Here is a 14,007-nt window from a genome sequence, read left to right on the forward strand (position 1 = left end):
GGCAGTAACATAGAGTGATGCTATATTGCTAAAAATAGCAGTGTAGATGGAGATGGAGGAGGCAGTGGTTGGGCATGTACAGAACCATGCAGGGTACATACCTTACGGGTTCAGTTGTGTCTTTACTCATCTAAGCAATGCCTCCTCATCTACACTGCTATTTATACTGGTGCTAGGAGACAAGCCAGGTGAGGGGCTTTACATGCCACCAGAAGGAGTGTGCAGTGTAGACATAGCCTTAGGGAGCAGCCTGCTTTGTCTCTCTCTGTTTCAAGGTTCTTGTATGTTATTGTTCTGAATTCTAAAGAAATAAAAGTGTTTATTATGTTGCAACCTTCCAAAAGTGTATTTTATGCTTTCATCTAATGTCTCTATGTGTATGCTGTGAACATAACTCTGATTCCACCCAGTGGGGGTCAGGAGTATTGGTACACCATCCAGTTCACCATGAGAGTGGGCTGAGCACTTGGGAAGGTGGGGGTTATGTGAAAGGTGTTTTATTTATTTAGATTAAAAATTGAGCAGACTGATACAACGCTGTTCTACTCAGGATCTGAGATCATAGAACTTTTAAGTGATATAGTGAATTTATATCATGCAATGCACATTGTGTGGTTTTGATAAACACCTTACACATCGGTGACCTGGAAGAACCTTTACACTGTTTTTGGCTATGCTGCTGGCATGAAATTCTTGATTCCACCCCAGCACAGACCCCTTTTTCCTACCCCCCTTCCCCGTTAGTTACTCTGAAGGATGTTATGCTAGAATTTCACTGAGTAATAATCACTTTTCTACTTAGCACTTTCCTTACAGCACATTTCACATCCCTGTTCCTCAGGCTGTAGATCAGGGGGTTCAACATGGGGATCACTATCGTATAGAACACGGAGGCTATTTGATCTGTATCCAGTGAGTAGCTGGCGCTGGGTCGCAAATACATGAAGAAAATGGTCCCATGGAACATAGTAACAGCTGTCAGGTGGGAGGCGCAGGTGGCGAACGCTTTACGCCTGCCCTGGACAGAACGAATCCTCAGCACAGCAATTACAATAAGAATGTACGAGATGATGATGATCAGAAACGTGCTCATTTCAAACAAACTGCCACAGGTAAAGAGTAGCCTCTCGTTGACAGAGACATCACTGCAGGAGAGTTTCAGGAGAGAGGTGAGATCACAGTAAAAGTTATTGATGACGTTGGAATCACAAAAGGATAATCTCTGCAAACTGCTTGTGTTTATCAAAGAGTTAATCAAGCCCGAGAAATACGACCCAACCACCAGCGTTATGCAGACCCTCTTGGTCATGGTGACCGTGTAGAGCAGTGGATTACAGATGGCCACATAACGATCATATGCCATCACAGCCAGGAGGAAGATCTCAGCGGTGACAAACACAACAAAGAAGCCATATTGCATAATGCACCCGCTGTAAGAAATGGCTTTGCTCTCCACTAAGAAATTGACCAGCATATTGGGAGCAATGGTGGAGGAATAGCAGACATCTAGGAAAGACAAGTTGCTGAGGAAGAAGTACATGGGCGTGTGGAGTTGGGGCTCGATCTGAATTACCAAGATCATCCCTATATTCCCCAGCAGGGTGATGAGATAGATGAGAAAAAAATGTGACAAAAAGAGGGACCTGCAGCTCCACACAATCTGTTAATCCAACGAGAATGAACTTGGTCACTGTGGTGTGATTGTCTCCAGTCATTCGTGTTAACTTCCTCGTTATCTGCAGGGAAAAATAATTAATCATAATGCTTGTAGCAACTGATTTCCATTTATACAGTGCTCTGTGCAGGCTCTGGGCTTTTGAGTGCCCCATCTTCCTGTGAGTGCGGGCAATAGCTGCAAGAACTTCATAGAGCAGGCAGTGGACAAATTAAAACAGTCTGGAATGCATAGCGACGTATGACCTTAACGTACATAGTGTATCTGTAACCCACTAGTTAGCATGCGTTATGTGTGTCACATTCACTGCCTGATGTACAGAGGATGTGCTTCTGTTATAGCCCATTGCTTCAATGGCTGGTTCTTTAGCCAAACTGTAGACACTCCTGCTTTGCATTCTAGAGAGTCCCAGTTCAGTGCCTCTTGTTGGTTAACATAATAACTGTCACTCAAATTAATTATTGGAACATCATCAATTGTATGATCATGATGCAGTCCTGAAATAGTATATTCTTATAAATAAATCTAAATCCTTCAATCGACAAGTTGTTAGACTCCATTGTGACTGCACAGTAGTTAATGCATTTACTCTCAAAATAACCCAGTGGTAGAGGGTGCAGAATTTGGCTTAGTGTCCCTTAAAACCATTCACATGAAAATGAGTATGTAGACAACATTCAGCACACGAAATATAACACCACAGAGTACTAATGAAAACGAGCTTGCATGGACAGTGATTTAGAAATAAATTACTATGTGAATTGTTTCAAAGACTATGACACTATCAATAGTGTTTTGTTAATACACTTTACTGCGAAGGGGACATTTTCAGTTAAGTAAAATAAAAGGGAAAAAGACCTAAAAAGTTGTTTTGAGAAACCAACCACTGCCCCAGATCCACCCAAGACTGGTAATTTCCATTGAAATAGGGAGGACCTGGGTTGGGTTATTTAGGGAGAAATAAATGGTTTGACACTGTGTTAAATTTTTAAAGGACATATTTTTTAATTAATTTTAACTCAGAAATGTATTAACAGATGCAATAGCAAATTCTCAGAAAATTCATTCTTTAGTTAGAGCGTAGTGCTGTAAATACAAGGACGACATGGCTTAAATATGTCAAGAGGCAACAACTGGACAAAGACAGATTAATAGGGGAGTACAAGGAAACAAGGAGTTAATAAGATCAGCATGGAAGGCAGTGATCTCAGCACACCACAGTGAATCTCTGCTTAAGTGGAAGCAAACTCGGCCTTATCTGTGGCATTACCTCCACGCTATACAGTGCATACTTTGTACCTGGAGCCACATGGACATTTTTTTCAGTGTTGCAGAAAAGTGAGTTTGTCATTTAGTGCTCCTTTACTGGTTAGAAATATATGGATAATTTTCATGTCAGGTGCATATATATCTATATTTTGCACTAAATCCTGATCTTATTAAAGACAAGTGGCAAAACTTAATTGACTTAAAACTATCTGAACTCTTATGATGAATCTTCAGAAGGGGAAAGAATTAAGATGGCATCTGTATCTTTAACTTTGGGTTTCCTAACTCTTCAATAAAACTGTCTGTCATCTATGTAGCCCTTTGCTTTGTTTAGGACCAGAATGTGATATATTGGTACCCATGTTGAGTGGAGGTGGTTGGATTTATTTAAAATGCATTTTTGCAGAAAATTTTCAGTGTAGTCTAACTTCCTCTGATGTGTCAGGGGAAAAAAAAAGGAAAACAAACCCCAAATATTTGGGGTGGGACATTTTCAATGTGTTGTGAAATTTGGAACCTAAAACCCTACAGATTTTCATAACATTTTTTCAAACCCAAAATATTTACATAGAGAGGAGGGGCACTGCTGTTTTGTTTTTGTTTTTTTGTAAAAACTGCAATGGTGATGCATGAAATTTCCCACAAAATTTAAAATGTAATTAATTATCATTAAAATTATATAAATTAATTATAATTTAAAATCTCCAACCAGGTCTAATGCTGCCTAATACTTTATCCCATGACTAACCAATGTAAATGAATGGTGCAATCTGAGGATTAAATTACTTCCCAACAAGAGAGATTTATCAGAATCTTGTCCATCATGAATAATTTCTGCACCATTTGCTTCCTATTATTTCAGCTTTCCGGCCTGCTAGCTACATTTCACTTCGACTAACCAATAAATAAGATAAAATAGGGTTACATTAAAAAGAAGATGCTTCTAGCTCAGGAAAATACAGTGGTTTATTTATCCCCGTGAAACCTACCTGCTGATGAAAGCTGGCATTTACTGAAAGACCTCGAAGGATTTACATTAGTAAAAGGACGGAGTTTTAAGATGAAGTGTTTATTGCTAGCTTATAAAGCCAAGACAGATTCCCTGGAGTTTTCAGATTTCTTGATGACAGAATCGCACAATTACGTAACTAGACTCGTGGTGCAGCCAGAGATTTTGGGTACAGAATAATTGCCCTCAGATCTATTGTTCTGTTGGGAGCGGGGGTGCGAGAAGAGATTTTTACTCACATGCCCACTATTTCTATTCCTGTTTTCTTGCACAAGGATCATTGATCTTCCGCATTTGGGTGGAAGGAGGCCTAAAATAAAGCTCCAATTTCTGATTCTATTCTGTATAGATCAACATCACCATAATATCTGAGCACCGACCAGCAGTGTATTAAGCTAACATGTTAGCATCACACTGTTATTATGTTTATTATTATTATTATTTTCAGAGCAGCCAGCAGTGTGCAAGGTGTTTCAAAATTAAATCAGAATCACATGTTCCCTGCCCCAAGGGGCGTACAATCTCAGTATTAGACAAGAACCAATAAAGGCATGCAACAGATAGTCTGGAAAATATTGCTGTAAAGCGTATGATTCTTATCTAACTAGTGAATAAATGGCCAGAAGAAACCCTACATTAACACAGAGTTCTGGTTGCCCGATGATGGCTCGTGCCATTCCAGAATGTTGAATTCAGCAAAACTCAAACTTGTGAATACCAGGAAATACAAAGTTCAGGGAAATGCCCACACAACCGTAACTCTGCCCACTGGAGCTGGTAATAACCACTGGGAATGATTTGCTTGCACTCCAGCTGCATTGACTGTACTGTATGGTAGATGTACGGAATGGCAGAGGAATAAGTTGGAGCAGCTTGGAAGTGCTGTGATTGTGATATGTGGAGATCTGGGGATTCGTCTGAGAAGCATCCTAGAGCTGTGACTGAGATATGACAAGACATGGATCTCAGTCCTCCAGTGTGTGTGATCGAAGGAAAGGAGTCATATCAATCAATGGTTCTCAACCAGGGTACGCGCAGCCCTGGGGGTACATCAACTCATCTAGATATTGGCCTAGTCTTACAACAGATTACATGAGAAGTGCTAACGAAGTCAGTACAAACTAAAATTATATACAGACAATGGCTTCTTTATACTGCTCTCTGTACTATATCGGTGTTTCTCAATGGGAGGGGTGCAATCTATTTTATAATTATATGATTAAAAAGGAGAAAGTAAGCAATTTTTCAGTAGTAGTGTGTTGCGACACTTGTATTTTTATGTCTGATTTTGTAAGCAAGTAGTTTTTAAGTGACATGAAACTTGGGTGTACATGAGACCAAATCCACCCCTGGAAAGGGGTCCAGTAGTCTGGAAAGGTTGAGAACTCCTGATATAAATCATAAAAATATAGCACTGGATAGGACCTCAATAGTTCATCTAGTCCAGTCCCCTTCACTGAGGCAGGACCAAGTATTATCTGGACCATCCCTGACAGGTGCATGTGTCCCTTAAGGCTACATCATTTCAATACCAAATTGAGTAGGTTATGTCAGTAGCAGGGCAGCGGGTTTTTCTTGTCATGGGTATTGTCAATAGTGAGGCAGGAGACAAGAGCAGTCTGTAGATTTAATGTTGGGTAAGGAGAAGTATAGAATCTGTTAAGTTTAAGAAAAGCTCTTTGGGGCTAGGGTATCTCTGGAACTCTGTGATCAAATGGCCCCAAATTTGGGTTTGTAGCAGAGCCCCATACCCCCATGAGGCACACCAAATTGTGAGGCAATCTGAGTAACTGTGGTGTAGCTTTTAGAGCACTTAGAACAGTCAAGTTTTAAACAGAAAGCTGGTCTTAACTATAGCTGAGTTCTCATTCTGCTATAGTATTGGGTGTTTCAATTTTTGGGTGCCCAAGCTGAGACCTCTTAGAAAGGTTTTAGAGGGCAGGTGCTCAGTGCTGTCTGATAACCCAGTCCCGGGAAGTGGTCTCAGGTTGGGAACTGAAAAATGGAAGCATCCAAAATCAGTACTCACTTTTCAAATGTAGACCGGTAAGTATACAGCTAGGTGGCTACTTTGGTGTAATACGTGATCTTATCTACTCTTATTGCTCCTTCAGTAGCCGCACATCTCACAATCTTCAATGTACTTACTCCCCTGTGAGATAGTCTCTCTGGGCCTGACTTCCCCAGCTGTAAAATGGGAATAAGAGCACGTCCCTAAGGCCTGTTCTACACTAGGAATTTTAATTAGAAAAATCCACTCCCCTGAGGGATGTAGCTGTACCGACCCAACCCCCAGTGTAGACAGTGCTTGGTCAAGGAAGAATTCTTCTGTTGACCTAGCTATCGCCTCGCGGGGAGACTGATTATCTGCACCAACGGAAAACCCCTCCCATAAGCATAGGTAGTGCTTACACTGTAGAACTTCAGGAATACAGAGGTGCCTCCATAGCATTTCATGTGTAGACAAGCCCTGCGACCAAGATTCTTAAAGGAATTTAGGCCCCTAACCCACATTGAAAAACTGGTTCTCAGTGACCTAATCAAGGTCACATGGCAGGAACTTGAACTCAGACCTCATTAGTCTTAGGTTGGCCAATGGGTCATCCTTCCTCTTGCATGTGTGTGTACACAATGATGTTTGTCTGTCTGTCTATCCACACATCGATCTGTCTAGCTACCCATCCAGCCCTGTGCATAACCATCAATCTGTCAGTCTATCTACAAATATACCTCCACATATACACTGTACTTTATTTCCTTGTAAAGTGATGGTTGGTGTGGGATGTGGGTACTGAGGTGATAAACCAAAAAAATTACATTCTTGATATCATCTCTTTGTGTCTCTTGATACACTAGCTGACACAGTTTGGTAGCAAATGAAACAAATGAGGAAGATACTTATTCTTGCAGACATCACATAACAATGCATAATGGAAAAGCTGTAACACTGTTACTGGACATTGTTATCAAGTGAAATTACACCTTCCTGCATTATCTGGCTCAAGTTTCCATTTCTTTATTGTCTTCTCCTGTACATCAAATAATGAAGGATATTTCTGCATGTTGACTTAATGACTTAGAACTAGCTCATGCTTGTGCTCCAATACTGATCAGTAAAAAAGTCCCCATATTTACATACAGCGAGGAATAATTTTCTGATATATTGTTCTCCTCAAGGCGTCCTTCACCTCCTTGTTCCTCAGGCTGTAGATCAGGGGGTTCAGCATGGGGATCACCAGGGTATAGAACACAGCCACCACTTTATCCTGATCTGCTGAGTTACTGGAGCTGGGGCGCAGATACATAAAGAAGAGAGTCCCATACAGCAGAGCAACGACCGTCAGGTGGGAGGCGCAGGTGTTGAAGGCTTTGCGCCTGCCCTTAGAAGAGCAGATCCTCAGGATGGCAAAGATGATATATGTGTAGGAGACAAGGATGATCACAATGGTTACAATGGTTGCTATAGCTGCAAAGGTGAAATGCACCAGCTCATCGATGCGAGTGTTGGAGCATGAGATCTTTTGGAGAGGAGGGATGTCACAGAAGAAATGATCAAGGACATTGAAGTGGCAGAAGGACAGAGAAAACAAAGAACTAGTGTGGGTGATTGCATTGGCAAAAGCATAGAGATAAGAGCCCACCACCAACTGGATGCAGACTCTCCTGGACATAACTACATGATAAAGCAATGGTTTGCAGATGGCTACAAAGCGATCGTAGGCCATCACTGCCAGGAGGCAAAGCTCGGTGTTGGCACAAAGAGAGAGGAAGAAAAACTGAACCACACACCCTGCAAAAGAAATGTCTTTAGTCTCTGTAGAAAAGATGACCAGTGTCTTTGGGGCAATCACAGAGGAGTAGCCAATATCTAAGAGAGACAAGCTGCTGAGGAAAAAATACATGGAGGTGTGGAGTCGGGGATCAACATGGATTAACATGATCATCCCTAGATTCCCCACCAGGGTGCAGAAATAGATGAAGGAGAATGCCATGAAGAGGATGATTTGCAGCTTTGGATTTTCTGTTATTCTCTGGAGGATGAAGCCAGTCACTGTGGTATAATTCCCCAATGCCATTTATCTTGTAGATTCTCTCTGTGACCAAAGAAGAGGCAAATGAGGGGACGGAACAATGGTTATCTCAAAATATCTCCCATGGCTCCTCTGATGTACAGTAAAGGTTGGTGTTTTCCCTTGTCACAGAAATGAGATATGAAAGAGAATATTTAATAGGGGAGTAATGTGTAAAGCTAATTGGAAAATGGGGTTTTATTTTATTCCATTTCCCATGGAAAATTCCGTGTTTTCAGGGGGAAATAACATAAAATAGTTCCGCCGTAATCTGATATATTTTGTCTGAAATCGGAAGTATTTTGACTGTGAATTGTGCACCATGGAAGATGTAGTCCAAGCAGTGAGCCCTGCCTATGGAAGAGAATGGGAACATGAGGAACTTGAAGTACAGCTCCCATTAGATACCATGGCAACATTCCCAATTCATTAAATTATTATTTTGGGGGGACAAACAGCTGAAATTTTCCATGGAAAATTTGAATGAAAATTATTTTTGATTGTTTGTTTTTAATTTTGTCTTGCAATTTTGCATAGAAAAACATTCATATTTTCCTACTTCCTTGGGATTGAGTGTTCCCACTCCCTCTATGAGGGTCTGAACCAATACTGATGGAAGCCAAAGGCAGTTTTTCCATTGACTACATGCACTTTGGAGCAGGCCCTTTAAGAAAACGATGAAACCTGCTATTGACAGCTAAAAGAGGGCAAAGGGATGAACGGTTGTATTCCATGTATTTGAACTTTCTGAACTCCCTGATACAAGATATTTTCAAGGCAACTAACAATTATACATTTATGTGAACTAAGAGGGGGAAAAACACACCCTCCTTTTTTTAATGAAATGTTAAATATGGGATTTTTCAATGCACCAAACCGGAATATTAAAAGCAGAGACTCAAAGCACAGGCCTGTGTTGTTTAAGCAAAATAACCAGGATCGTCAGCTTGAAGGCTGCAGCTGTCTCATAAAGCTCTGCTCATGTTCTGGCCAACAGAGGCATGACAAACAGCCACACTGTGAGAGCCCGGGTTACAATGAGCTCTGTGCTGTTTTTCTGTGGATTATGCTGTCCTGACAGTCTAGATCCTGCAAAGGGCACATCCATCCTTCCTGGCTGACCTCAATGGAGGTTAGGTTTTCAGCTCCCCGCAGGATCAGTGCTCAATATGCTCGCACAGCAACCTAGCGTGCAAAAACGCAACATGAGAGATGCAATGGTCCAAATATGTAAAAACCTGTCCTCCCTGTTTGTCCCTGAGATTTTCATGTTTGCAATTAAAGGAAGCCAGATATCTAGCTACTCAATAGCCCCCTTGTTCCAGTCAGTCTGAAGACAAAAGCTATCATGTGTACAAACCCTTATAGGGAAAAGATGGATTTTCACGACTTCACAGGTGAGGCAGTGTAAGAAATGGCTCGGCCTTTGACTCACCGTGGAATGGCACGTCACATTACCCAGTGCTGGATAACTAGGGACTGAAGGGCCTATGGAACTGCAGAACGACCAGCAAATTAAACCGGAGGTGATCTTTTAAAAAATAAAGTGTTTACATTAACTAATAAGCCAAACTCTGTCCAAACCCAGGTCTGCTTTGTGTATAAACCCTAGGTAAAATCCAGGGCATTCAGGCCAACATGGAGCTGCTGTTTGAAGCATCTCATGTAGGTTTTTCAAAAGAATATATGAAAGTTAGATGTACTGATCCATTTGAAATTAAGTGAGAGCTGGGCATCCAACTATCCATGGCATTCACCTGCTTCTCAGTAGCATGACAACTGCACAGCTCACAACCTTCAATGTGTTTAGCCTCACTACACGCCTGTGAGGTCAGGAATTATGACCGTCCCCAATTCACAAGTGGGAAACTGAGGCACGATGAGATAAAGCAAATTGTGAAGATAACTCAGGAAAGTCTTTGGCAGAACAAGTAGTTGAATCCTGGTCTACCAAGCACCTCGTTCCATGGGAATATCCTTATGCCACATTCCCTTACCCTCCTCTGAACATCCTCACCCTAGTTTAGGCTTTTTCCACTGCAGTTTCCTGTGCCTCCCATACATTATTCATTGTCTTTAGACTTTAAAGACCTAAAAGACATCTGTGCCAGCTTTAGATGCCTTAACAGATGAGTAGAAACACAATCCACAACAAAATAGCAAATGCAAGTGCAGCGAACAACTCAGCCAACAGAAAATACATCCGGACACAAACGTACTCTCATCTGATTTCCTGCAAAAGATGAAGATCTCTTGTAATCAGAAGTTGTGGGGTTAGATCCGGAGATGGTATAAACTGGAATAGTTTGAGGATTTGTAAATCAAGCACTTTAATATTTTCAGGGCATTTTTGTTTTAAGTCTTTGACAAATAAAAAAAAATACATGATGAACAATATATGTGCATAAATATTCTCTCGTTTCTCCTGGGATATGTGTTGTGTGCTCAAACTACCTCTCCAGGGCAACTTCTTGTTACTTTCTGATTCAGGTTACATTTGCTCACCAATGGCTGTGCAAGTTGCTGGCCCTTTGGGGAGCGGTCTCCCAACCCCAGGACTCTACATATGCAAAAAATCCAGCTCCCTTTTGGGGGTTACCCTGTGTTTCCCCCTCCCAGCACTGAGTCCTTCCCTGCCCCCTTTTCCTCGAGGGCTGTGGTCTGTGCTCTCTGGGCTAAGAGTGTCTACTCTTGGATCAGAAGCACCTTTTCCCAGCATCTTTCCCACCACTGCTCTCTGTGTCTCACCAGCCTGGAGGAAAACCCGGCTCCCCCACATCAGCCAGGTCATTTCAGTTCTCACAAACTACCACCTGGAAATTTCCTGGTCTCAACTCCTCTGTTATCACAGGCATTGGAGCTGCATCTTGATGTAAAGAGACACCGTTACTTTCCAAAAACTTATCAGAAATAGCATCCTGAAAAACTGGGACCTGGATTGGAGTCCCCTCTGCCACCCCTTCTCTGTCCCTGAGAAGTCAGCTGTGGGACTGTTCCCCTCCAGGAGGTCGGTTACACAGTTCCCTCTCAAAACCTGGGCCATGGGCTGAGTGCACAGATGCTGACTCAGCCATTTGGTCCTGGGCATCGTCTCCCAAGTGACTGGTGTATGCAGTGCAAATCTTGCTCATTACAACAAGCTGTGTATTTCACCCTCTTTCTGCACCACTGTGATGGGATCCCCGGGGTGCAGCCTGGGACTGTGGGACCATTGTGCCCCCACAACTCTCCAGCCTGGGCTGTCTCTCACAATGCTTTGCTAGTAACAAGCAGCAACCCCTCCAGGTGCTGTGATCACTCAGCACAACTGCATGTGGAGCCCCACACCCAGCTGATTGCATGAATGCTCCCAGAGCCACTCATGAATCACACAGAGAAAGGTACCAGCCAAATCCCCCCAGATACCAGCCTTGCACATCAGGAATATACCATCTTGCACTGCTCAAGACGAGCAGTGAAAATTTATTAATGGGTTCTCCACATCATCAATGGAAAGTGGATCTACACCAACCTTTGTAAAACCTAAGCACATTTACCAGTCACTTCAGGCAAACTCACTGGTCTAGATAAACAGTTAAATGAATGTTTTACTGACAACCATACAACACAATCTCATAACTTCATATGCACTAAAGATATTCATATTTAGATAGAGAAATGACCTTCCCCAGATCATAACCTTTCCCCATATACCTTACAAGGCATGCTTTATATGCCAGATCACAATTATATATAAATGAGGAATATGGAGCTACAGGGGCTCCCCCAAGTTATAGAGTGTCACCCGATGTTTATCAGATAACGTTCAGAAAAACATCCAGTCTTGATTTAAAGATGTCAAGTGATAGGGAATCCATCAAAACCCTTGGTAAGCTATTCCAATAGTTAATTACCCTCACTGTTTAAAAATGGCACTTCATTTCTAGTCTGAATTTGTCTAGCTTCATCTTCCATCAATTGGATCTTGTACTGCCCTTTTCTCCTAGACCAAAGAGAAGTCACCATCAGAAATTTATTCCTCATAGGGATACTTGGAGACGGTGATCAAGTCACCATTAAAATTTCTCTTGGATAAACTAAATAGATTGAGCTTCTTAAGTTTCTCAGTAGAAGGGATGTTTTCCAGTCCTTGAATGTTTCTTGGAGCTCTCTACTGAACCTTTTGTCAACTTCTTTTTGAAGTGCGAACACCAGACCTAGACATGGTATTCCAGTAACAGTCTCATTAATGCCACAGACAGAGATAATACCAACTGCCTGCTCTTATTTAATAGTTCCCTGCTTTTACACCTGCTAATGCTTTAAAGAGGCTGTTTCGTAATGATCATGCACCTGATAGCCACCTAACTGGTCAGAGTGCATGACCCTGCCACTCAGGAAGGATGGTCTTGCAGTTAAAGCATTGGAGTGGGATTCAGGAAATGAGAGTTTAATTCCTCCCTATGGGACCTTGGACCGATAGTTTAGTTTAGTTCTCCATCTTTTTCTATTTAGATTGTAACTCTTCAGGTCTGGGACCATGTCTTGCTGTGTGCCGATACTGTGCCTAATAAAATGGGGGCCAGGTCTCTCATCTTGGTTTGGGCGTCTGGATGCGACTTTATCACAAAAAAATAATACAAGTCAATCGCATCCAGGCACAGCTTTCTTTACAAGTATGATGAGTCAAAAATATACTTGTTCATCCACTTCAAAATAAAGAGAGAAAAACTGGAAAAGTTATTTCATCTCATTTCATTCCCAATGTGATTCATCCCTGAACCAGGCTGACTTTCTACAGAGGAAAGGGATGCTGTGCTGGGAAATCCCACACCACCCGGAATCAAACAGTAGCATCTCAGCAGGTAGGAACCTGAACCAAGGCCCACTGAACTCACCAGAAGAACTCCCACTGACTTCAGTGGGCTTTGGCAAAAGCCAGTGAGGACTTCTGTCTGGAGGGCGGCCATCATCCAGCATAAAAGACACGTCAGAGGATTTAAAACAAACATATTTGTCCTTCCACCTGCCCGCCCCCTCATTTCTAGATTGAACAAATCATTGAAAAATACAATATTATTGCCACAAAACACACTTTTATTATTCTACGATATTTCCTTTATCATTTGCAGATGCCAGAACTGATCTCAAAACCTCACACGCTTACCTCATGATTGAATTCAAGACTACTTTCAAGAGTTGTGTTCCCTTTTCAGTGTAACTTATGCTGAGCTAGAAAAGGGGAAAGAACCAAAATCACTTGTACCAAAAAATCTCAGTTCTGAGTGGATCGGTCTAATGCTGTAGCCATTTGCAGAAATTTGAAATGAAAGATTTTTTTCCCCACATCCAAAATAAATGGTCTAATTTGCCTCTACCGTGCTTCTCGGTTCCAAATGGATCACATCAGGATGATGGATATGTTTATATCTGGTTTAGTGGCATATTAGTGCAAAATCCCTGAAGCATCTCAGAGCTCTGAATCTCTAGCCAGCCACTGATGGGATCATCAAAATGTTCTTCATCTCTCCTGGGAGCTGGGAAAAATCACATGTGCATTTGTTGGGTGTTTTGTTTACTCTTCTTTTTTCCTCTTTCAAAGGGATGTGCTCATTGCAGAAATATGGATATGCTTCACATAGAGAAGCCCTTCTCTCCAGGAACAGGTTGTGAAATAGACTCAAAACTAAAGGGGTATATCCCGCTTTTAAGCCTAAAATCCCAAATGGGGGCTAAAGACACTCAGATAACACTGTCATAGAGCCTGGTCCTCATCAGGTATAAATCAACATAGCTCCATATAGGTCAACAAAGATATTCTGATTTACATCCGCTGGGGAGCTCGCCAATTTTGATCAAATTCTGCCCTTGGCTATGGTAGTGTAAATGCAGAGGAACTCCATGGACTTCACTGCAGTTACGCTGGATTCACACAGAGAAAACCAAGAGCACAATTTGGCCCATGACATAGGCAAGATAGACATACCATGGAGCCAGAGGGATGG

At 41.9% G+C, this 14,007-nt stretch overlaps 2 protein-coding genes across 2 annotated transcripts; both read right to left on the reverse strand.

Annotated features, from left to right (window-relative positions):
- Nucleotides 1-720: 720 nt before the first annotated feature.
- Nucleotides 721-1,715, reverse strand: LOC117876288 (olfactory receptor 1052-like). Its single transcript, XM_034768300.1, is given in 2 exon segments — nt 721-1,615; nt 1,617-1,715. Coding segments are annotated over 2 exon segments (942 nt in total). The 3' UTR covers nt 721-772.
- Nucleotides 1,716-4,559: 2,844 nt separating this feature from the next.
- On the reverse strand, nt 4,560-8,133 carry LOC117876287 (olfactory receptor 1009-like). The gene has a single exon (XM_034768299.1). The coding sequence runs from the start codon at nt 8,027-8,029 to the stop codon at nt 7,085-7,087; it is 945 nt and encodes a 314-aa protein (XP_034624190.1). The 5' UTR covers nt 8,030-8,133; the 3' UTR covers nt 4,560-7,084.
- Between the last annotated feature and the right edge of the window lie 5,874 nt (nt 8,134-14,007).

This window comes from Trachemys scripta, chromosome 4, assembly GCF_013100865.1.
Source record: "Trachemys scripta elegans isolate TJP31775 chromosome 4, CAS_Tse_1.0, whole genome shotgun sequence".
Classification (NCBI taxonomy): Eukaryota; Metazoa; Chordata; order Testudines; family Emydidae; genus Trachemys; species Trachemys scripta.